Genomic DNA, 27,054 nt, shown 5'->3' on the forward strand with positions numbered 1-27,054 from the left:
CGATTTTGAAAGACAATTGCGGAAAAAATAGTGATGCTATTCTGTAGAAGCTGTCTGTTTTTCCGGGATAAATGGAAGCCTATGAGCTGTTCGAGACTATATTGTAGGTATCCCTGCCAAATTTCTACCAAATCGGTTCATTCGTTGTGGCGTTAAAGCGTAACAAATATCCACACATACATCAATCGATTATAAAGCATCCCCCGCTCAAAGTTTTCAAAATATATTAAATGTCCAGAAATCTTCCAGTTACAGTTTTATTATAAGTATAGATTGTCAAGAAGGTAGTTACATTTTTAGTTTATTTTAAAACTAATAAGCTAAAATTTTATTTGGTTATTATAGTATACATAATATAAATCGGTGATAGCCCAGTGGGTAGGACTTCGGCTTCACTTTCGGAGGTCCGAGTCCGACCCAGCACACTCAAACTTCTCTGAGTTATGTACGTTTTGGGCAATCAAAATATCACTTCCTTCAACGGTGAAGGTAAACATCGTAACGAAAAATGCATACTTGAGCGTTCTCCATAATGCTCACAAAGGTGTGTAGAGACCACCAATCCACACTGGGCCAGCGTGGTGGACAACGGCATAAACCCCTTTCTCATTGTTGGAGGAGACCCGTGCCCTGTAGTGGGCCTGTAATGGATTGATGATATATGTATAGAACATGATATGTATTTATTTTATGTAATAGTCAACCAATTCACCATCAACTTAATTTTAGAATCCGAGTCCTTATATCATGTTCAAATATATGTACCGAGGGGAAAGGAAATTAAAAGTTTTTTTTCTATGTTTTCGTTTATTCCACCACAAGTTAGCCTTTGACTGCAATTTCACGTGATGGTAAATGATGATTTATTTATTTAAGGGACAATCAACAGGTTATAACAACTCTTAAAAACTAAACGAAAAATGAAAAAACATATAAATGTAATATTGTAGACCCACTTAAAGACTGTCACAACTTACAAATACAATACTATATTGTCAGTTAGAAGGAGAAAAAACGATTAAGAGAGATAATGGTGCAGTTTATTTATTTATTTAGCAACACACCCCGTGAAGACATTACAGTTGCCCAATTCGTCTCCCCGAGGCTATTAAAAGAATGTATGAACGAGTAATAATTACAACAAATTCAATGAAATTAAAACATGAAAATAAGCCATATAACATTAAGAATTAAAAAAAAAAAACTTTACAATAACCAAAATTACCGACATAGCTCAACGATAGCATTTAAGATGGTAGCAGGCCTTATTTTTGATGTACCCTCTCTGAGACTTATCTGTGAAACCGAATACCTTATTCGGTTAACCCCTGCCATTAGATACTATGCTCGTTTCGTTCTTTTATCTTCAATAGGGTTATCATAGGTAAACACTGTTTGGAAAATTAAATATGCTGGTTTTGATTTAATATTTTTATCCTTATGAAATATACGTACATTCTGTTCCACGTTGTATACCAGTCCTATCTCCTGTGAGGCAGTTATATAAAAGCGTCTAATCGGTTTTGACGAGTACCAGAACGCTGAATCGCTGGATCTGTGAAAATCAGAAATTACAAATTCCCAAACATCCCTTGCCAGTTTTCGAACCCGGGACCTCCACGCATAAGACCAAAGCGCTCGCTGCACCAAGAAGGACGTCAAAATATATGTTGTAGATATTATATATTAAGGAAATAATATGTTTTAAAAATATGGTGTAGAACGATCATAGCACTTAATTTGAATGGTGAAGAAAATATAGCATCATGTTCCAAGTTTGTTTTCTTGAACATTGATTTGTTACAACAGTATTCTGCGATATTTCTCGCACGCAAAACTACACACAAAATACCTTTATTAATAAAGTCGCACCGTACATAAATAAATCGTCGACTTGTGTGGGCGCCATTCATTCATTATCATCGCGTGACGTCATCGAATACACTCTCCTTTATATATTTTCGCTATCACTTATCGGATGGCTGCCTCTTATATTTTCTATTGCCCTGTTACTCGGGTGTATGAAACTCCTATATTCTCAGTGTGTGGCACCGTTTGTTTTCTGGTGCCCTGGTACATTTTTTGTCGAGTAGAAGAGTAGAGTTTGCAATTTTATTTTTATAATGTTTAAATATTTGGTTTGTATCGTCATCATCACATCAACCCATTACCAGCCCACTACAGAGCACGGGTCTCCTCCTACAATGAGAAAGGGGTAAGGCCGTAGTCCACCACGCTGACCCAGTGCGGATTGGTGGACTCCACACACCTTTGAGAACATTATATAGAACTCTCAGGCATGCAGGTTTCCTAACGATGTTTTCTTTGAATTTTAATAACTTATAAAAACTCACATAACTTAGAAAAGTTAGAGGTGCGCTGGGATTAGAACTTGGCCCCCTGAAAGTGAAGTCGAGCTCCTACCCAATGCGCTATCGCCGTTTCATGCATGCCAAATTTTTGTAGCATATAATGGTGTCCTAATACAATGCTTGGGACAAGCGGACTGGTTTTATTCTTATTGCGTGCTACTTGCTAAAAATATGTTATATAATTATTACCACAGTTTTGCCTTCTAGTTTACCTACCTTATATGATGCCCTGGTAAAACTTAATCCTGCGATCGTACGACAATCTTCTTCTATTAAAAGTATGTTCGTTTCTTTGCATATTGATTTATTTATTACATACGATTAGATCAGCGCGCGATCGAAGCCGCGGTCATAGATAATTTACTATAGTCTCATAGTCTCACTTGACAAACTGATAAACTCGCTACTCGTGTAACTTTGTCATAAAAAAGCCATTTTATTGGACTTCCTGTTTTATTAAGATAAGTAATAATACGTTCTAATTTGTATGTTGCCCTGATAAACTGACATATCTATCTAGCCAGAAAATCCTACAAGATATAATAACCGGCTAAGTGCGATACGGATTTGCACTCGAAGGGTTCCGAACCAAGGTGCCATATGTTAGTAGTGATAAAGAATTAAAATGATTAAGATCGAGGATAAAAACAACCCACGTCCCTTGTTTATATTTTTAACTCTTTACTTTTTATATTACTTGAGTTATTAAATTTTAACTCTTTACCTTTTATATTGCTTGAGATACACGCACAGATGCTGAAAAATGGCTTAGAAATAGGGTGAGTACATTTAAGCGATAAAGCCTATTGTATCTTTCTTGTTTTAAGTTCTGCTTGTAATTATGTATACAATGTATGGTGGTACAATAAAGTGTATTTTCATTTCATTTCCATTCAATTCATCGCCAGCTGGTCTAAGGTTTTTGGAGTAGATGGTAATAGAAGCACAAAGGACGCTGATACTTTTTGCTTGCTGTTCTCTGTTATAATCCTTTAGTCGCCACGTACGACACATGCGAGAAGAAGGGGTGGTGATAACTGTATTCTGATCTACCGTCTCGGCACACCCCTCGTTACCGTTCTCCTATACGGAACCCCAAAAAGCATAAAACTACAAAGGTCGCGGGGCGTAGCGTATAATGTCATATGGAAAAATGGGGCCTCGCTTCAATATGCTGTGACAAATAGATGTAATCGAAAATTCCTGTTTTGTGTTTAACTTAAACTTTTGTAGAATAACAAGACATAACTTTAACAAAATAACCGACTTGTAATGTTATATTGGATAGAAGAAGGCGTTACTTCGCGAAAATCCATGATATATTATGAAAATCAAGCTTAATTTGCTATACTCCGCGAGCTCCTCTACGCACGCTTCTGTCTCCTCAGGAGGATCTCCTGAAGATGCTCCGGATTCGAAGCGAAACGTGCGTAGGGTACATTGACGAAGATCTGTTTGGTGTGGAGTATAAAGATTAAAAAAATTATAAATTACACCATTTAGATTCTTCTTGTTTTTCGCGGAGTATAGCAAATTAAGCTTAATTTTCATAATTAATAATGTAAATGAAGCTTGATTATTATGCGCTAAAACGATCTTTCAGTTCGCGGAAATCTATGCAACTACTACTAACATTGATAAAAAAACGTGTGTGTACTTATGTACACGCGTTAGAAGTTATAATTCTTTGGCGTAACAAGATAAAAATGTTTTCAAAAATTGTATCTTTCGCCTTTTTCTACGTTTGCCAAAAAAACGACACTAACATTAGAAAAAAGGTATTGTTTTAATTATTGAATGTCAACTGTCTACTTTTTTTAGAAAAACTAAAATGTTGACTGTAGCTAACTTCGTGGTGTCGGCTTTTTGTGACGGTATGCGCGCTTCGTAAAAAATTACTCTCACCATTTTTCCCTAACGCGCCAAAGGAAGTATAACTTCAAAAAAACGTGGGTGTACCGTGGGTGACCATTCCGAAACAAACCCCTTTCGAGCAAAGAAATAATTATGCAAAACGGTCTATATAATAGGTATATGACGGAGCTATGCCCGAAAATACATGAAAAGAAATGAATCATCTGATATCGATAACCTCCTCTTTTTTAACGAAGTCGGTTGAAAATACATGAATCAATGAATGAATGAATGAATGAATGAATACACTTTTATTGTACACCAAAGAAAAAAAATTGTTACAGAGATATCAACATAGAGCAAGAGAGTATAATTTGGTTGTATAGTATTATACATGCATTTTTGTGGGTGTGAGTGAATGTGGCGTGGGCGCTCTTTCATTCATTCCTGGATGACGTCACGCACATACACAATAACTCACTGTGTCAAACGCCATTTCTCTTCAAGTGCAACCCTTGTACTATCACTTTTACGAATGATAAAGTGATAATAATACGCCATTGACATATTCTATAACTGACGCTTTTAATATGTTAATGGCACAGCACCTACGCTTCGCCTACTTAAGGCGAGGTGTAGCGGGACAACCAACAGAAGTGAAACGTATACGAAAGTATTTGTTTATGACAAATAATACTTTTAAATCCCAAAAAATAATATACACCGCACCGCACCGCAGGTGTATGCTAAAAAGGTATGCAGACTTCACATTTTTGCCACCTACTTTTCATAACGTCCTAGTACATTTTTCACCTTTGATCTTATACATATCTTATTAAAGTTAGCCCTTGACTGCAATCTCACCTGGCGGTAAGTGATGATGCAGTCTAAGATGGTAGCTGGATAACCTGTTAGAGGGTTGGCAGTTATATTTGGCAAACGGCCTTTTATGTATTGTACCTATATAAAATCCGATGCTTTCATATTTCAGTAAGTTGTCAAGCGTTAGTTTCGCTTTACAACTTTAAATCTTTTTAAGTACAATTTTTGAAAATACGAATTACAGTATTTGTTTAATTTCAATGCTGAATATGAAGCGGTGATAGCCCAGTGGGCAGGAGCTCGACTTCACTTTCGGGGGGTTGAGTTCGAATCCCAGCACGCACCTGTACTTTTTCTGAGTTATGTTGCGTAAAATTCTGAGTTTGTGTGTAATTAAATACCACTTGTTTCAACGGTGAAGGAAAAAATCGCGAGGAAACCTGCATGCCTGATAGTGCATAATGTTCTCAAAGGTGTGTGGAATCTAACAATGTGTCTAAACTAGGTCAGTGTGGTGGACTACGGCCTTAACCCCTTCTCATTGTGGTAGAAGATAAGTGCCCTATAGTGGCCCGGTAAAGGGTTGATATGATGATAATGATGAATAAGTTGAGATGAGGTTGAACAATTCATAGCAAACCAATGATTCTATTTTACTTGAGGTCCATTTGTAGTTTTCCAAAAATTCCCATTTACAGAGTGATCTTCAAAGTGCTCTGGAACATAATTTATTATATATTTTTGTTTATATAAAATTTTCTCATAATAGTCCGAGTTTTTATAATTATGACTTTTATGGTATCCTATGGCAATAATCGAAACTAGTGGCATTAAATACCTTGTTTTTGTTTTCCTCACATCCATACTAATATAATAAATGTGATAGTTTGTCGGTTTGGTTGTTTGTTACCTATGTTCGGATCAGCCGCTTCACTGATCTTAATGAAATTTGGTACACAGATAGCTCGCAAACTGATTAAACGATCTTTATAATAACACTAGCTGTTGCCCGCGACTTCGTCTGCGTTTGATTTTGTTTTTAAAGTATTCAGTATCGCTTAGCCTTAAGTGAGTATTGTAGTATATATATACATATATATATATAACATGTGACAAATAATTTGCAATAAAATAAAATTGCGACTATAATTAAAGATCTAAGCTATTCTATCTCTTAAGTTGGACCAGACTGCTCACGGTGTGCCAATTTAATTTAAAATCGGTTAAGTAGTTTAGGAGTCCATCGCGGACAAACATCGTGACAGGCAGTGGCGTGCACTTCATACATGCACAAAAGCAATGCATACCCTAAAATTTTTGTTTAACTCGTAAAGGGGAAGGATTTTTCCATTTTATGCCATTTTCTTTCTTTTTGCATACCCTGGTCAAAAACCCTGTGCACGCCACTGGTGACAGGAGATTTATATATAATAAGATTTGTTACAAAATAAATCTTGCTATGTATATGTTTATGTATGTGCTGTTAGAGGGCATGGCAGTTATATTTGGCACAGGGACATGTTTTTTTGCACTAGTGAAAAAATAAATCTAATAATCGTTAATTGTGCAATATTGAAACAAAACTATGTCGAATTCTGCCGATAGCAACAGATGAATCAATATTTTTTCATCGCGACATAATGAATTAATATGCTAATGCCAGAGTTATTTTCCATTGACTTGGGTCCTTTGAATAATTCGCATTTTTGTCAATGACGATGTCGCGCTATCGAAAACTCAATTATACAGAAACCAGTTTGACTTTACTTTAACATTCGATAACGAAATGTCTGTCGTATGCGATCATACGGTTGATCACACACTGCTGCATGCCCCGCAGTGTTTGCAAAGCAATTTTAATTTTTCGCAAAGTTCGTAACCGATAACCACCTTAATGTGGTTGCAAGCGACATCGGGAGAATGAAGCGAGCGTGAAAGCTTGACATAAGGAGATCCTCAGGTTTCGATGACATTGTGGATAAGGGGAGAACGGCGAACTAAACGTGTCTTATCCGAGGAACTAAACGTGCCTTTGGCTTAGGTTGATATTTCTGTCCGAGTAGGCTTTTGGACTGGTGTTTAGTCCGAAGGACCAATGACCATGATTGGGAACCAAGTTCGGAAGACGTCAGATTTTACGGCCTATTGGTGCAGTGGGCAGCGACCTTGTTTCCTGAATCCAAGGCTGTGGGTTCGATTCCCACACATGGAAAATCTTTATCTGTTGAATATTAATGTTCGCAGGGCTGGTTTATCTGTATATTATAGGTATTTATGTATATTATTCATAAAAATATTAATTGGTCATCTAAATACCCATAACACAAGCTACGCTTACTTTAGGTCAAGATGGCGATGTGTGTATGGTCGTGTATTTAGTATTTAGACATCGGGCAAGGTTTTCAATTGGCCCAATTGACGATTCTTCTACACTAAAATTGCGGACGCGACGTCATCAGCACGAGTCGGGCACGCTATAGTGTACCTCAAACCACAAGAGCTGCAACTTATTTTTGCGAATTACATCAGCAGCATAACCGCACTGGATGCGTGAGAATCTTGCGAATAACCTTGGCACATCCGATGAGTACGATGATGATGATTTTTAGTAGGTGACGAATCCGAGTTTTACGTTCCATAACCCAACGAACATGAACAGTTAACAGTGACAGTTTTGACGGCCGATTCCCACAACTGGACAATGTTTGTGTGAGGAACATGGATGTTTTTCAGTGTCTAGGTGTTTATCTATATGTTATAAGTATTTATGTGTTGACCATAAAGTTATTATGAATAATATACGTACATAAGACTAGAGTACGATGTGTGTTTTGTCGTAGTATATTTATTTATTATTTATTATACTGTATAATGACTGAATTGCTGCTATATGCCTTGTAGTAATTTGGTTTTACAGCTGTTTAACTAAGAGTAAGAGGATATAAACGTTAACGTAATAAATTTGATATCGCCTTGCTTTCTCCCTTCTATTACTATCTTTAAAGTTCTGGAATGCCCTTTCGATTTCCGTTTTCGCCACCACTTTAATAAAGGTGCTATAAATCAAAAACTAATAGGCATTATAAAGGTAAGAGCATTCTATCTAAGAAATCAACACTAAACATCAAGTGTGATTGCAGTTGATCTCGAAATTGAAAATATTAAACTCATCGGTTAATACTTAATGATACTTAATTGATACTTAATGAAGTGATTGCGCAAGTGTGCGATAAACTCTTTAAAACACTTAGATATAAAGCAAATGTGTGTGCCATACTAGAATCATCATCATCTCTTGATAGAAGCCTTTTTTCACTTTAAGATGTAATTTGTGAAACATTTAATACTCATAGTTCTACTTTAATCAGTTAACCCCTTACCATCGTGGGAGAACCCGCTTGCTCTGCAGTGGGCCGGTAAAGGGTTGATGTGGTGATCGTGACTCACTCAACGGGCTACGGAGAGAGCTATGCTCGAAGTATCACTACTAGCCTCTACGGCAATGACAACCATAGAGGTTCCAAGATGGTTAAATGGCGAGAGCGCCCTGGAAAGCGTGTGGAAGTGGCGATCCCCTTATATGAAGCGAATGGCATGGACACAAGCGTCAAAAAATCTTGGAGTGTTAAAGCCCTTACAGAAAAGGTATGTCCACCAGTAGACGACTCCGGAATCAACTAATGAATTGGGCTATCCAATCTTTTAAAACAGTTTTTAAATCGGTCTTACATCTCTTTAATTTAGCGCGTTCTGCCAAATAAACCTTCATCCACTATTTAACCCCTTTGGAGATAAATAGGGTATAAACTTCCCTCCAACGAGTTTTAAGGGGATGAAAGTTTAAATTTTCAAGTCAACCTAAATACAAATTAACATCGATATAACTAACATACAGACTGTTTAACGGACGGAAGTTTTTAAAACTTGGGAGTGAAAATTTTAATAAGTTCTTGGTACGGCCATAATATAGCTATTTAAATTTTGAAATAATGGGATTCAACTTTATATTAGTAGTCGTTGCCCGCGTTTCGTCCCCTTCTTTTGGTTTTTCATAAATTCCGCGGGAACTGTACATTTTTCCAGTGTAAAAGGTATCTTTCGTTAGAATTATCTATCTCCACTCGATATTTCAGTCAAATTGAGACAGTGGTTTTCTCGTGAAACATCAATCCATCCATGCATCCTTAAAAACTTTCGCATTTATAATATAAGTAGTATAGGGTAGTATAGATTTCCACACAGGCAGAAAATTGCGCGCAAAGACTTGTAGGTATGTAATATAGCTTTGCATGTAGTACAACTCTAGTTTTAATGTGCGTGGTCATAGTACGAAATCGTAGCGCGATAAGTGGGTGGCCTTGGCAGATATCTGTTATCTGCAAATTTTAAATGCTAGCAACTGTCGAACTGCCAGCGGAATTCTACGGTCACTTCACGCATTGATATGCGTACGTAAAATACAAACTTACAAATGTTATATCTTAACATACATATATACAAATGTTATATCTTATTGCTCTAACCAGGTTACTCTTCTTTCTCTTCTAATTTTAAATGACAATGTGAGATGGTGATAACAAAAAAAACATCCGGCTAAGTTTGTTGTGGGCGTCTTCTTAGACCAGGACGCGTTTACAACCCTCGTAGCTTTAGTTTTAAGTTTACGAATGTGGTTATCGCTATCACCTCACTACCGTGTAATACTAAAAATGTGCGCAAAAAAGTGCCACCTATGGGCCGGGCCTACTTGAATAAAGATATTTTTGACTTTGACTTTGTCTTAGAATAGAAACACCGAATACCTTTTAAGCTCACAATTTAATTCAGAATCGGTAGTAGTAGTAGAGCTTTTTGTGACTGAATTCGTCCGGGGAACTACCGCATTGCTGCCACCCAGCATTGTTGCAAAGCTGTGTTCCAGTTTGAAGGGCGTGGTCGCCGGTGCTATTGCACGTGAGGCTGAATACCTACGTCTCAGGTTGATGGATACAATACTACCCTCATATTTTAAAGTATTTTTTACGGATAGCTGCAATGCCTATTATACCGCGTGTAACGGAATGACGAAATAATATTGAAGGATGTATAAGTATCTTTCATAAGGAATCACCCTGTAAAAGTATTAAATCAAAAGAAGCATATTTATTTTTCTACACAAAGAAATTCAAAAAAATTATGACAACCCTATTGAAGATACAATACCGACACGCGCTTAGTACCTACGCTACGCCTAATACAGTGACTGGAGTCAGTGATTTTAATTTTGCATTTAATGTTAGGGCTGTATCTGATTTCTTTCAGTAAAAACTTTGGCAGTAGTTTCCTCAAAAACTATTAAGTTTTCGGTTTCACAGATATGTCTTAGAGGCAGTACAGTACAAAATGTACCTGTAAACCCTGAAGTATTATTTCGGTTTTCATTTACACGTTGTATAATATGCCAATATTCCATTGGCATATGAAATTAAATTATTTTATGTTATTAAACACACTCTAAATAACAATGTTATCAAACCTACTCTAATTATGTAATAGCCTATGAGTATTCATGACAGTTAATATTTTCTTATGAAAACCTTAAATTTCTTACCGTATTATATTAATCCCTATCCCTATCCCTACTTCCCTATCCCTATCCCTACTAATATTATAAATGTCAATGTAAGTTTGTTTGTTACGCTTTCACGCAATTAATAGTTAACCGATCCTCATGAAACTTTGTTCACATATTCTTGGAAGTGTTAGAAGTAATATAGGATACTTTTTATCCCAACATTAAGCTCGGTTCCTTTGGGAGAGGGGATGAAAGTGTTTGACGATTTTACACCATAACTCCGACAAAGTATAACCGATTTAAATAATTATTTTTGTACTATAGAGGTTATAATATGTGTTTTGTTTTGCCCAAACTGTGGATGGAGATAGAGGACAGAACTCCATAGCGGACAGCAGCAAACTCCTCATTTAAGGCTTAGCGATACTGAATACTTTAATTTTTTTTTAGAACTCCAACTAAATTTAATGCCACATCAAAAAACAAAATCGTACGCAGACGAAGTCGCGGGCAACAGCTAGTCCTATATAAAAATAGTACCACTTTTTGAGTAAATGCATTAAAATATGTGTTTTCATATGACTTTAAATGAAATCTTCGCTCGCACTCGGCCGTACCCCAATGCTCATAGCAACATATTCGACGACATATATATATATATAAACATAATAAACCGAATGCGTGCAATTTTTAAGTATTAAATAACATTTAATGAGACACGTGACGCATCGTTAAACAAAAGGTTATCAACGCGACTGTTTTGAGTTGAACAGTTATAATTTAGGTACTCCTTTAGGTTTCAAAATGACTAGCTATTATTAGGTATTGCTATTATTCGCTAAGTATTTTTTTCTTTTTCATCATATCGTGTTTCGGGAACATGGTGTGCTTTTTAGATAAAACTACGTTCGGAAAACACCCTCAAACTCCTCAGCGGACAGCAGCAAACCCTTCATTTAAGGCTTAGCGAACTGCAACTTAATTGAATGGCACATCAAAAACAAAATCAAACGCAGGCTAGTCGCGGGCAACAGCTAGTATTACATATTAAACCACCCATAAATGGTATAAGGGGAATTACTATACTAGGTTTATTTCTGCCGCTAAGCAGATTTGCTGCAATGCTGTGTTATTATAGGCACATGAGGTTTAACACCTACGCCTCAGGTTGCTGGACACAGGCCGGCATGTTGCAGGACTGAAGTGCTGCTTTGTTTATAGGCAGTAGTTTTCCACTTACCATCAAGTGGGCCATCAGCTCGGTCCGTCAATGGAAAAAAAATCAACAGTCTACTAGTGTACCTATGCCCCATATTTAAATTATGCAACTTCTTGAATTATTCACTGTCTCTGGTCTGGTCTGGCGGGAGGCTATAAGTTACCACCTTACCGACAAAAAAGTGACACTAAGAGATTTAGCGTTCCGGTACGAAGGGTCAGCTCCGATAAAACGTTAGCACGCTACCGTCTTAGACTGCATGATAACTTAACATCAGGTGGGATCTTAGTCAAGCGCTAACTTGTTTTGGAACAACAGAAAAACTCGTGTTTTATATGTGAAGCATATAGATGCTTCACATATAAAACACGAGTTTTTCTGTTGGTTTTACTTCCAACATGCTATAGAGCACCAACAAGCAAGTAAAACCAACTTATATGCCGTCACGGCAAAAGGCATGACTTTTTTATGGCATCATGCCCCCTTCACATAACTACTTGTTTCATATTTTAATTTTTTTTATTTGGTGGTAACTTTATAATGAACAGTTCTCGTAGCATCCAACTTTCTTTTTTTTTCTTTAGCTACCAACGATACACTGTATTATCAGTAATAATTTTAAATTGTAGTTTACAGTCCGAATACAGTTCAATCAATTAGAAATATACACATAACATTGAAGTTAGTTCGGTTAAAAAAAAATTAATTAAATTGAAAGCAGAAATAGTAAGAATAAAGAGAGAAAATTAAAAAAAATAATTAAATATTAGTCTAAGTTCAATTTTGTCTTAAGTAAACAAAATACTATGATGAAAAACGATTGTAATCGTCCACGCTTACATAACCGTTCTTTTCTTTGTGGGGAAATCCTCGTGGATAACACCGCGTTACGGAGAGGCACGGTAGTTACGAATGTCTTCCTGAATAAATAAATAACCTTTTTTTTTCGTGGATACAACCGCGACCCAGCTAGCGGCGCCCGTCATGGCAGACCCTAAAATTAATCGCCGAAGGTGCGCGGGGAACACAGGGTGCACCTTCCAACCCGAGGACTTATCTCCCACGGGTGAAGGATTCCCCGCATCCATCGCCTGGAGGCTCTTCGGGCAATGGTGGGGAATCCGTCACCCTAACCTAACCTAACCTTTTTTTATATACAGGGAAAATGTCTGACGCATACCACGTGAAAACGGAGTAGTTATGTGTGCCTTGCAGCTACTAAAAACTGCGTGTGTCCCTCGATAGACTAAATGAGAGTACGGGATTCATTTGCGTATTGACCTCACTAACCTAACCTATCCTTACGAAGTTTGAGTTATTTACCTATATGGGGATCTATATATCCTACTGAAATTAGCTAATTTTGTACGTGATTTTAACATTGCAAATTCTATTCGATCGTTTTTGTAATTTTTGCATGTTCTACTAATGAAAGAAACCGCACCAAAATCGGTCCAGTAGTTTTACAGTAAACGATCGTAACAAAGACTCGCACCTCCCCAAATGCATATACGCTAAATACGTTTAGGGTGAGCGCTCGGGTCACAATGAGGGTAAAAAAGGCGCGAAATGGAACGACGTAAATCTCGCAGTCATGAATTAAAATCCCGTACGGTAAGCAAATTATCGTCGTCCCATTTTACTATCTTTAAAATATAGTGGCGTCACGATCAGATGTTTACATTGTGATACAGAGCCGACCAAATAAAGAAAACGCCACTCTCCACCAAAAATAATACAACGGGAGGCCCATGCAAATTGGATGCACTTGGAGAGGTTATCCGAAACAAAAAAGTCTCGTTCGCCCGAAAAACAATATAAGACTGGGGGTCTAAATAAACTGGTGTTTTTGTGGCCTAATGGAGATACGCGGTCGGTAGTTTAATGTATGAAAATAGAGGTCAGTTTGAGTGGATATGTTCCGTCCTACCGCAATAGGTCAAAATAATGCGCCAGCCAAGGTGAACAGTTTTTTAGACGCAATATGTTATCTCCTATCTTATTAGGTAAGTAAAGATATATTGCCATTAATATTTTAACATTGCAATACATTTTGTTATATTACAAAATACTCATCAGAAGTTGCTGGTAAAGTGCGTGTCGGAATAGTAAGGTACGGTTCAGTAGTCAAACATGGAGCTTATACAAAATTAATTACAGACATTACTTTCTAGTTCTGAAATAAAGTAATTAACGGCGAAATAATATTAGAAGGTCGAGGAGAATCCTGGTTCATTTCCAAAGTGATTTCGAATACTTCAAGTTTACTATATTTATCAAGAGGCTTCTGTAGTTCTTTATTTTAAAGATTGGAGTTTAGTCAAGAAACAATAGTTTGATTCGTTTTAACTTTTGAAAACATATTTCGTAACCGCTAATTATTTCCGAAAACTAAACTTTCATATAACTTGTATAACATTTAATAACTTGAGGTTACATGTAAACTTTTTTCATCATTGGAATTCTTAATGCCACATTCATATTAATACCGCAGCATATGTAATAGTGTTTTACTATTTTACATTTAAAAATATTTTTTTAACTTCACTATTTTTATAATTTCATAATAAATTGGCTATGATATAGATAGAGTTAGAGAAATAACAAAAATATCCGCATTTCTTTTTTTTAAGCACGGAACCCTAAAATTTGGTTTAAAGGTCGTCATACTGCAGGACCCTGACGAAACCCTTCCTTTAGGTGGAAATATGACTGATGCTAAAATGATTTTCATGTACCCACAATATAACTAATGAGAGAATGATTAAATTTGATGATATGCGAAAAATATTACAAATAATAGAATTAATATATTAATTGCATATTTTTTATTCCTAAATCCTTTTTAAGAATAAAAGTATGCATCGGTTTGACACACAGTGAAATACAACATTAAAGTTGGTGTACAATTTTGATACACGACTACGGTTAGTCACAATTTTGTATGTGAGATGGTGATAACAAAAAAAAAAAAACAACCGGCTAACTTTGTTGTGGGTTTCTTCTTAGACCAGGGCGCGTTTGGAACCCTCGTAGCTTTAGTATTAAGTTGACGAATGTAGTTATCGCCATCAACTCACTTCTATGTTATATTTTACATGTAATGTACACATCAAAAGTGCCATATATGTGCCTATTTGAATAAAGGAATATTTGACTTTATCTTTGACTTTGACTTCAAACCATTACCTTCAAAGACCAGCGTTTCTTATGTTGATCGTAAGCCATCTCAGCTTTTCGTGGTAACAAGGAACATTAAGTTCTTGTGACAACAGTGTTTTGATACACGAAAATGACTACGATAATGAGCAACGGTATTGGAATACAGTTGAGATCGCAATCTAACACAGACACGTATCGATAAAAATAAATTATATACAATTATAAAGTTAAATTATGTTTTAATTTTGACTTGAAATCGCTAATTTAAATGTTAAAACATCGCGGTCACGTGACGCTTACACGGACGTATCGAAAACTTTAGACGGAGCCCTCGAGAACAAAAGGACTCATTAAAATGAATACAGGTACGTGCGCGTCAGTGACAATTAAGTATTCGGTTGGTGTGTAATAAGACATTCGCCCTTGAATTTTGCGACTAGTATGTAAACGACCTAAACACTCTAAAATGTTTGTGACAGAAGTAAACTAGTGGACCACGTATACACTTTATGTTACATAAAATAAATCTCTTATTTCAATGCTGTAATTTAAGTCGATCAACCTTTACCTAAGTTTAAACAATATATTAAAACACATTTAATAAATCGTGGTTACTACACGATTGATGAATTCCTAAACGACAAGGCTGCTTGGAAGCAGGCCACTCCGCTCTCATCTCTCTCAAAACAGAAAAATTCTAAAGATTGTTAAACTTTAAAATGATGTTGGAAAAGAGCAGTCTGCTAAGTTTCTTGCCGGCTCTTCTCAGTGGAATCTGCCTTTCGAACCGGTGGTAGAGTCACTACAAACAGACTTGACGTTTCATAAGTGCTTATTAAATAGGCCTACTATATAAATGAATGCATATGCATAAATGAATTTTGAATTTTGATTTTGAATTAAGTCGAGGCGCTGCGTGGCGCGTCGCTTCATTATCATCATCAAAGACAGACTATGTCAATATTGGCGCCAGCCAAGCTTAATTCAAATACATGTTGTTTTTAAAAAAAAAATCAGCCGCGTTTTAAGGTGTAAGGAAATAAAATAAATAGACTAATAAAAGAAAAGGAATAGATAGGTTGTCAGTTCCATGCAAACTATTGGCGAAGAGAACTATGTTGGGATATATTTACGTGATGAATGACTGAAGAGATGGACCAGAGTTACAGAAAAACCTCAACAAAAATACAAATTCGAAAATAATTTAATTTAAGTAGGTCTAAAATAAGCGTCCGACAGTCGGCCGATAGAATATGCTTTAGCATTAATGCCGCCTTTTGAAACCCGTTTTTTTTCACGGTGCATTCATCAACATCATATCAATCCATTACCGGTTCACTACAGGGCACTTGTCTCCAGTGGCGTTCCTAGGGTCTTGAATTAGAGCAAGCCCAGTTACATATAGGAATAATTCAACTCATCATATGGCCTATACATTTCAGTTGTTGTTGTGTCAAATAACAAACATCAACTCATCTTTACATCAACAGCACGATTATGGTCCACACGCGCGTTATGATTAGAAATTTTGATTGATAATTAAAGCCTGGCTTTTCGGCTTATATGGTAGTACCGCCACTGCTTGTCTCCCCCCAGAATGAGCAGGGTTTAAGCCAAAGGCTATCTCCGCTTGCTTGATGCGTCGCGTCGTTTATCACTGTCAAACTATGTTTAGTGTGTACCGTCTATACTTTTCGTTTAGTCTTAGAATATAGTATTATTATCGTCGCTAAATAGTTCCGTCTGGCCGAGGCCCTCCAGGGACTATGAATTATAATAGTCGAGATTAGATTGTTGCTCAAACACGTTAATTCATTAATATTATTTCTCGATGTGTAATATTTTAGTGTTTTTTTGGTGATGTTACACCAAGAGCACCCGTTGTAGGAACACAGTACAATCCTATTATTGGGCGGTCCCTAGTACAATCCTCAGCACCTGGCTCGGGCAATATGGCAATTTAAAACTTCTGAAATTTGTGATATGGGAGGCTTCGGCCATGCCTAATTGCCACCATACCAAGAAAGGCGTGGTGCCTAACCATTGCGGGCTTTGCGGGTCGATATCGTGTAACCTTTTCCCCCAATAGGTTGGGTTGAATATAACTGCCGTACCCTTAACAGGTTAGCCCGCTACCATCTTAGCATCATGACTTACCACGTGAGTGAGTTGCAGAATAGGGCTAACTTGTAGTGAAATAAAGAAAAAAATCCTTTTCCATTATATATAACACAACCACAACCACTGAGAATTCCACTGCTGGACATACATCTTTTATAAGTATTTCCACTCGCCTCTCTGCGACTGTCCCCACGAGCTGGACAGACGACATAAAACGTCTGTCCACCCCGGGGATGTAAGTCTACCAAAAGTGCGCTTTCCAGTGCGGGGTCGTCATTTTAGCACCTCGGGGCCCCACTCTGGGAACGTTACCCATTTATTACCAAGCGATACTCTAAGCATAGCTCTCTCCATCGCCCGCTAAGTGACTCTGTGAGCCATAAGTTATCACTAGCTACACGCACTGTTCGAAGTGTTTTGTCTTCTGGCACTGATGAATTACAGAAGAGAAGCTGTCATGAAGCTTCCCTTACGCTGCCCACCCGAGTTGAATTATTCGGCGATTTACCTCCAGACATTTTTGATTAGACTTACCAGAAAACCGTAATACCTATAAATTTTTGGCCTGACCGGGAATCGAACCCAGGACGATTACATAATATTTTGTAATCGAATAGTCGAATCGGCGTCAGCTCTTTCACAAGGTGACACTTTTGATCTTGCCGGCAAACGGAAGATTCTATTTTGGTGGACCTCTTGACCCTGTGATAGTTTATCTTGGAGATTTTTCGGATGTATTATTGGGTTCATATACGCAAATGATTGGTAACGAATAAGATAATAAGTTTCGAAATATAATTAATCTTACATTGTAATGGAAATACCTAACTTAGTTTACCCGATTACTGCAAAGCGAAAGAAGGTCAATGTGATTTGGCTCAGGCCTTTTGACCCATATTATCCTCTGCGTATTCGTGATAAGATTCATTTTGCCCAGCAGTGGTAGTATTAGCGAAGCCCTCCTCTCTTATAGATGTCTTTACTTTGGGGCTTATCTTGGGGCTAGATGGCGATGTGTGTATTGTAGTAGTATATTTAATATGATTGAAGTTATACTTCTTTAGCGGCGTTAGAAAAAAAATCATGGGGTGAAATTATACTATAAAACGAAATACGAATATGGTTATACGAAAGGAGGAAATGGGAAAATGGGGGAAAAAAATTGTGACCTAGCAACATTCCGTGAGTGTAAATGCGCGGGGCGGTTAAACTGTTTTTAGACACAATGCACCGCATACAATAAAAGGGATAAGGATTTAGGCTTGGGATTAAGGATTGGGGCTAGGTGGCGATGTGTGTATTGTCGTAGTATATTTATTTATATTTATTTTATTAATGAGGATTCTGTATGTTCTTTATTCAACCTTCCTAAAATACTGGACTGGCAATTCTAAAGATAAGAGCAATGTGTGTCACATTTAAACGTGGAAGATACGCGCTATATTTAGAATGCACCTACACCTTTTCACTTGACGCGCTCTCAAAATTAATATTCCCTCTTAATCCATAATTTGTATAGTCTCATGAATATTTACGCGACGCCGCTCAATTCGTTCACTCACGGCCCTGTTACATATATTCCCGACACAAAGGGCTAGCCCACATGGGCGCACTCCTTAAGAGCGCTTGAGATGTTTTATTTATTGATTTAAAACAAGAGCAGTTGTCCTCGACTTTTTTTATAAAAGTATTTATTGTTTATTTGTATAAGTATTTATGTATATAATTCATAAAAATATTTATCAGTACAGTTCAGTCAGCGTAGCTTGTGTTATGAGTACTAAAATGTAGTACTACATAACACAAGCTACGCTTACTTTGGGGCTAAAAAGCGATGTGTCTATTGTTGTAGTGTATTTATTTATTTATTTATTTATTTAGAGGATTACTGACTGCATTGTTGGCAAACAAACGGACACAATTTCGCAATTTTAATTATTAATTATCTATCGAGGTGCAAAGTCATGATAAAGTATAAAGTAATATAAAAGTGGCAAATGTTTTATATAGTTTCAGAATGATTGCAGGTCAATGTCAAGAGATTATCAAATGTTATGAGTTATGACGACATTATATTTAATTCTTTTTTTGTGCTCTGGTACGTGGAACTTTACTGAGATGTAACAAGTATGTATGAATGTATGATAACTCCTTAGTTGGTGTAGTTTATTAGTAGTATCACGAGATTCTGGAATGAGTCGGATCTAGCCAAAGAACGGGCTTGACTATTTTATTTATCTACTACCAGATAACCGTGACTTCGCGAGGATTAAGGTTTGTTATTCCCTCGAGAACTCTCATTTCCCGGGATGAATGGTAGCTTATGTTCTTTTCCATGTCAAAGGCTACATGCATGCCAAATTTCATCCAAATCCGTTCTGCCGTTTTTTCGCGATTGAATAACAAACATCCACACTTTCCACATCCACATTTATAATAATTTGGGGTTTTTGAAATTTTTATTTAAGTAATTTTAGAATGTAACGTTTTTCGAAATTATCTTAGCTAATAACCACCTTAAGTTATACTGGGTTACTAATCACCAAAAAGCGTCCGGGTGACGTCAGAAAACAGGCCCGGATGATGACAGAAATCAGGAGAATAATGTAAACGAACGTCACAACCACGTTAGCGTAAATTTAAACAAAATTAAAATTTTCATAGCCATGGATTTAATGTTACTACTTACTGTTCATAACTCCATAGACAATTTACAGATTTAGATTTAGCCTAGTGGGCTTCGGTTGACTTTATAGAGTTTATAGAGTTATGTGCGTTTCTAAAATGCATTTAAATATGACTTGATTTATGGGTAAAAGAAAACATCATTAAGCGACCCTGCACGCCTGAGTTTCCAGTGATGTTCTAAAAAGCGTTTTAACTCCACCAATTCGCACTAAACCAGCGTGGTGGACTTCTGCATAAGCCTTTCTATTGCTAAGAGGAGGCTGCGCCGTGAACTGGGCCGCTCATATGTTGATAAAATAATAACTATACTTCAAAGTTAAGTTTGTTAACTTGATAACTTCTTCTCCTTCTTCTCACTGGGCCGTTTTCCGCGCGTATTTGTTAAATAAGTTAGGGGGGGCAATAGAGATGTTGGTTTTGTATGGTTCTTTAATGTACTTACGCATAAATGGTATAAAATGTGTAATATAGGTACAATTGCGTATAAGTTTATTATATGCACTGTAGTCTGTAGTTTTGTATCGATAGTATACAACATGTGACAGAATTAGAAAATAATATTGAAGGGTGCATAAGTATATTTCATAAGGAATCAACCCTGTAAAAATACTAAATAAAAAGAAGCATATTTTTTTTTCTAAACAAAAGTGTTTACTTCTACCAAACCTAATAGTTTTTCAGTAAAACCGAAAACGGTTTCACAGATGCAGTACATAATGCACCTCTAAAGCGTTGTATATAAAAATATATATTTAAATATAGACATACCTACATATGTATAAATATATTTATATGCACCACCTAAATCTCTACTTGAGCTGCGTTTTACGCCATTGGTTGCCTGGAAGAGAAATCGCTATGTAGCGATAAGGCCACCAAGACAATTTGCCTGTATTTTTATTCGTTCATTCATTCAAATGTCAATTTGTTTTTGTTACCTATCGTAAAGTTATTCTTCTCGATTGTTCCAGATCTACAAAGGTTTGGACATAGTGACGGCGAAGGCATCCCGCCAAGAGCGTGAGCTGGTGCCACATCACCTGCTTGATATTCTGGAGCCGCACCAGGCGTTCACCGTTGTGGATTTCAGGGCCAGATCCCTTAAAATCGTATCCTTTAATAATTTAACCGTACAGACTGATCAAGCAGATTGATGGAAAACATCAGCTATAAACAAAGCATGCATGCGCAATCCAAAGTACGACTTGCTGCCAAAGCATTATTCTAGGCGAGGGCCGTAAAATCCGCCGCCGTAAAATCGTAGACCGTGTCGAAGTAAAAATTCCCGGCTGAAAAATCTACGCCAGTGGTACATGGTGGTACATGGTGGAACATGAGTACAGTTTAGTTGGCTCTACTGATGACCAACCTCCGATAGGAGAATCGCACTAGAACAAGAATCAAATGTCCACTGTTATTTAGTTGCATGAATAACTTTGAAAAGTTAGAGGGGTGTGCCGGGGATCGTACTCGGTCCCTCTGAATGGGAGATAGAAGGCCTAACCACTAGGATATCACCGCTTTGCATCCAAGATTAATTTAATCTAAACAAGGGAGTGTCTAAAGAAAATAAGGTTTTAGCTAAAAGATAAGGTAGAAGCTTAGGCCGCTCAGGCCGCGAAATGCTTCAGGGAGTTATGCTGCGGAGCCAAAGGTGCTCGACCGTAACAACGGGAAAATCTTCCTCCGAGCGGATGATCGCGCTCGGTGACCGAGGTCCAACCATTCTTCTTTGGAAGTTGTATATATGGTTATTTATTGTGAACACTTCGTTAGCGCGATGCAGGATTTTTGTGGCGCCATCTAGTTTGGAAAATGTGTAGACCGTCACATAACTATGATTCTATGAGCAAATGGAGTCTTCTTTTGTGGTACATACTTTCGTTGCTACTATATAAAAGGGAATACGAAGTATGATAATGATTTTACTTCGAACCGAATTAAAAATGATGTAGAAAATATTTATATCTTGCTTTTTAGTTAAATAACAAAGTGGGTTTTTTTTTCTAAATGTTATTTTGTTATCTTCTTCATTAGCGGTCTCGCTACTCTTAAAGCAACACTGATCTGCATTGCTGTTACAAAGACGGAGACGAGTAAAAGAAACATTCAGATAAAGCTGAAAATATCCTCAAATCCTTATTTAATCGCAAAAGTCAAGTTGCTAGCGTCGTTAATCTGTCAACGTTAACGTTACAAAAGATAAGTTATTTTCATTGCCGTTGGTAGAGAGAACGGTGGCTGTGATGGGGACCTATATAATGTTTTAAATAAACAGACTAGCGTTAGGCAGCAATCACACTTGTTGGTGTGGTGATGTACACTATTTGCAACGCGTCTACTATCGGATATAGACATTTAAAAGATATTTGAAAATTTAATTTAATTTATGTTCATAAAAATTTAACACAATTTAAAAAGAAAGAGGACTGTAACAATATTAATATTAGAATTAAAAATAAATTTGCATGCAGCTAAAAAATCTTGTAGTGCATTTTACTAGGCTGAATAAAATTAGGAATGAATTTAACGGTAATTGTGTATCATTTTATAACAAATTAACAGATGAAATCCTTGCGATGTCTCTCAATAAGTTCAAATTTTATATAAAACTTAAGCGTTATAGAAAAATTAATAATATAAAATTAAGGATTACATGTATGATCAAAAAGCTTGGGTATGAATTGTTCTAACTTCATAGCTCAACATTAACTAGACTGTGTGATAACAAAATAAAACCTGGCTAAGTTTGTTGTGGGCTCTTAGACCAGGGCACGTTTGGAACCCTCCTAGCTTTAGATTTAAGTTAACGAAAGTTATCACCATCACTAACATTGGTGTAACATGTTAAATGTATGAACGCTTCATAAGTGCCTGTGATAAGGTACATGAATAGAACATTTTTAATGCGAATTTGTGACTAGTTAACTGTGCTGACACTTGTCTCGCGGTTCGATGACAAAACGTGAGAGAGGAACGCAGATCACCGATTAGTTTGTAGGCAGTTCTTCAGACAGTGTTAATTGATTTTCTATGTTACTATTAACTGTTCGTGAATAAATTCAAAATTCGAATTCCAAAACGTTATATACATGTATACCTATCACTGGCACTTATGAAGCGTTGACACACATGTGTCGGTCACATCTACGATATAATAAGAACGGTAGTGTCGTTAACGTCGCACAGTCTAGTCGTGTCGTATAATAATCGAAAGCCCTTCCTTAACCAGTGTTTACTCAGCAGTAACAAATTTCGTGTATCCTATGGAATGCAACACATTCCCAGTAATATAATTAACGCCATATTGTTCAAGGCACATACGAGTATGAATTATGAAATATTTGCTTTGTAATTATTTACTCAAATGCCTGCCACGATTGTTGGTGGAAATTTTCGACGTAATTCAACCAACTTCCATACAAAGAATAACCTCCTCAACTGTAACGAAGAAAGGTTCCTCTTTTTATTCCACGACGGGGTATTGTTAGTTTGACGTGTGTGTATGTGTATGTATTTGTGTGTGTGTGTGTGTGTGTGTGTGTGTGTGTGTGTGATTTTGTTTTTTGTTCCAAAATCGGTGCAAGATGCCCATGATGACGGTTTACATATTTTTCTAAAACTCCCTCAGTATGAGTATTGAATGAAAGGGGTCGACTATAAACTAAGGCAAATTTAAAATCCAAGATGGCCGCCGTTACAAACTTTTCACAATGGGTATCCAATGAAAGGGATTGACTAGTAGAAAATGTACAGAATATCGAAAGTCGTTAGTTTTATAAATTTTAAATTAATATATAATCGTGCACTGTTTCATATTTCATAATAACGTTTGCTGATACTCAAAGGCATACAGAATTACGCATAAAAGTGACAAGTTATGGATTTCCAACTTAACCGGTCATTGACAGCTTAAGTAGCTTAGCTTTGCATAAATTGGATATAATATCATCTATTGTATCAACATACCTGAGTGCCATGAGCCATTTATAAAGCCATTTGACATGAAGATATGTAAAAACGCTGAATAATGTTAAATGTATTATGACATAAGTAAGTGTCAAAATATTAGCAATACAACAGAAATTCCATCGAAAATTGTATGTATACTTCATGTCCATAAAAGATGATTGTATAATATGTACCACCTTCTTACCATAGAAATATTTGAATTTGAATTTTGAATTCGAATCATGCTAGAAGTACTCGTATCTCTACGTGATCAAATCAGAAATGAGGAGATCCGTAGAAGAACTAGAGTTACCGACATAGCTCAGCCAGTCGCGAAGTTTATATGGCAATGGGCACATATCTCGGAGAACCGATGGACGTTGGGGTCCCAAGTTGGCGACCCCGCACCTCTAAACGCAGCGTTTGTCGACCCCCAACGAGGTGGACAGATGTCGCTGGGAGCCGCTGGAAAAAAGCGGCCCTGGATCGTGGACTTTGGAACGTCTTTCAAAATACCTTTGTCCAGCAGTGGACGTCACTCGGTCGAAGTGAAGATGATGATGACGACAACACCTATAGCATTCTCTTTTACCCCTTCCTGGAAGAGATTGCTATATAGCGGTAAGACCGTCAAATTATTCCTTCTACCCAAATGCCCTATTCTACTTGCGTTTTGTGTATTTTCTCTGTGGTGTACAATAAAGGTGTATTCATTCATTCATTAGTATATGTTCGTGACGTATATCCTTGTTTAAAGTCGATACCTATATTACTGTTTTTTCTATAGTCCTTACCTAATATTTGTGAAGTGATTCCGAATAAGTGCTTTGGTGAGAATGTCGGCCGATTGGCAGAGAGGGCAGCGACACTGCGTTCTGAGTCTAAGGCTGTGGGTTCGATTTTCAGAAGTGGATGTTTGTAAACATGAATGTTTTTCAGAGTCAAAAATATTCATCAGTCATCTTTGAGGCTATATGGCGATGTGTATACTGTCGAACTATATATTTTTCTTGTTTTTAGTTATAATTATTTTGAAATGTTAAAGTTAAAGTTGAACAGAATGGCCTGAAAAATGTCATTTCGACTGTTTAGTTTTTCGTTAAATTAGTTTTGTGGGACACAATATTAGCCAAAGAGCTTACGTGTAGACGGTATTTAACAATCTTAGTAATTTAATATCGTCGCTTAGCCAACAATACCGCGCAAGTCAAATTAGTATAAAGTTTTTAGGCGGTAGGTACACAAAAAACAGCTCCCATATTTAATAACATTTCTTAGCAATATTGATGGGTGTTTTTTTTAAGTCCCGAAAACTTACAAATTCCAGTTGAGCGGCATTATTAGCTAAGCCACGACGTTGCAATTGGAACGACGATAGCACGTGAACTGTGGTTTAATTTTTGTTAACTCCTTTTCATATAATATCCTTAACCTTATCTCAGATAGACAACCTAACCAAACAAGGAAAAGTACCCGTCATAGTGGGTGGTACCAACTATTACATTGAATCAATTGTATATCATATACTAGTCGAACATACCGAAAACACAAATGAATTACTTTGGGATAAGAGTAACAGGAAGAGAGATTTTTATGAAGCTGACAACCTGAGTGATGTAGCTAGTAAAAAAGCGAAGGAATCTGATGATCCTGTAAATTGTGAAGATGTATCGGACGTTTCAACAGCTGAATCTAATGTGAATATAAAAAACACAAAAGGTTCAACACCAGGAACTAATGTGAAAAATGAATGTTCCGAAGACCAAGGTGATTTAATATCAGAACATGAAATGAAAGATAATGAAGAGAAAAAGATAGATGTAGAAAGTTTGAAACAAGATGTAGGAAATGAAAGTAAGTTCTCTAACGAAGAAATACATTTGAAATTAAAGGCGATTGATCCTGTCATGGCTTCACGTCTTCATCCCAATAACAGGCGGAAAGTTTTAAGGTATGTTTTAGGATTAATTATTTTCTTTGCAGCTGTTCTACCACTTTTACGAATTACAACGATGTACTAGAGTATGCCCGAATCCCAGTTTAACCTAACCTAATTTTTTCTAAGTTATATGCGTTCTAAGGAATTAAAATATCACCTGTTTCAACGGTGAAAGAAAACAGACTGACGAAATCTACATGCCTGATAGTTCACCATAACGTTTTTAAAAGGCGTGTGTAGTTTACCAATCTGAGACTTGTGCTGGTGTGTGAAGACGACGGCCTATATCCTTCTCATTCTGAGGGGAGACCCGTACCTTGTTGGCTGGTAATAATGGTTTATAATGTTGTAATTTGATGATGATCTGGAACCTTGCTGGTCTCCGTTTTCCTCTCTATCTTTAATATATCGTTTGTTGAACGTAAACGATAAATTAAACATAGAGGTATCTTTAAAATATAGTTAACCTTCAAATCAAGGGAAGCGTGATTGGAGACAAGCACAAGTCGATGTAGTATATAATAAATACAGAGCTCTTACTTTGGTAGGGTGAACTGTAGAGCGGAAAATTTAGAACTTAAAAAAGAAGGTCAGTTTTATAGTTGTACATTTATTAATTAAAAAGACAAAAAATGCAAATTAAGTAATATTTTTACATACATTAAGTAATAAAAAAAATTAAAGTATCTACTAGGACCGCAGAACTGATGCTTATATAGCACTTTTCTACTATAACATGGCGTTAAATGTTTATACCAATGTACGTTGCAGGAAAATTCTGTTACCATTTTCCTGAACCCATTTTAATAAAGGTTTTTGTATAACGCAGTACCTACGAGTACGTACCTATCATTTTCTACCTATCATTTTCGGTTCTGAGGTATGTTTCCTCAGATGATGACGGACTCTAGATCATAACAACTGGGTGCGTAGCTTGACAGGAGTTCCCACCAGTGGCGTGCATAGTGGGTATGCACAGGGTATGCATATGATATAAAATGAAGAAAATCTCCAGTACGAGTTATAAAAACTTAAGGGTAGGCTTTTTATAACTCTTAAAATGCCTATCCTTAAATTTTTTATAACTCGTACTGGAGATTTTTTTCATTTTATATAATCTGCCCGCTTTGTGCATACCCTCTATGCACGCCACTGGTTCCCAGTTTAGTAGCAGTAGAGGATTTTAAGACAGAATTCGTGCTGGGAAGAACTTACTAGATCGCTGTGTTGAGAATGCTGAAGAGAGTTTCCGGTGTAAGTAAAGGCACATAAGGCTTAAAACCTATGCACCGGGTAGCTGGACACAGGGTATCATCATCATCATCATATCAACCTATTATAGGGAACGGGTCTCCTCCCACAATGAGAAGGG

At 36.7% G+C, this 27,054-nt stretch overlaps 1 protein-coding gene across 1 annotated transcript in view; it reads left to right on the forward strand.

Annotated features, from left to right (window-relative positions):
• LOC120630586 (tRNA dimethylallyltransferase) overlaps positions 1 to 27,054 on the forward strand; it is a 334,518-nt gene that overhangs the window by 157,279 nt on the left and 150,185 nt on the right. Inside the window, exons 2-3 of the mRNA XM_039899852.1 lie at positions 20,764 to 20,901; positions 25,186 to 25,694. Of these exons, the coding sequence (XP_039755786.1) occupies positions 20,764 to 20,901; positions 25,186 to 25,694 (647 nt within the window). The remainder of the gene's footprint in view (positions 1 to 20,763; positions 20,902 to 25,185; positions 25,695 to 27,054) is intronic.

Source organism: Pararge aegeria, chromosome 16 (assembly GCF_905163445.1).
Source record: "Pararge aegeria chromosome 16, ilParAegt1.1, whole genome shotgun sequence".
NCBI lineage: Eukaryota > Metazoa > Arthropoda > Insecta > Lepidoptera > Nymphalidae > Pararge > Pararge aegeria.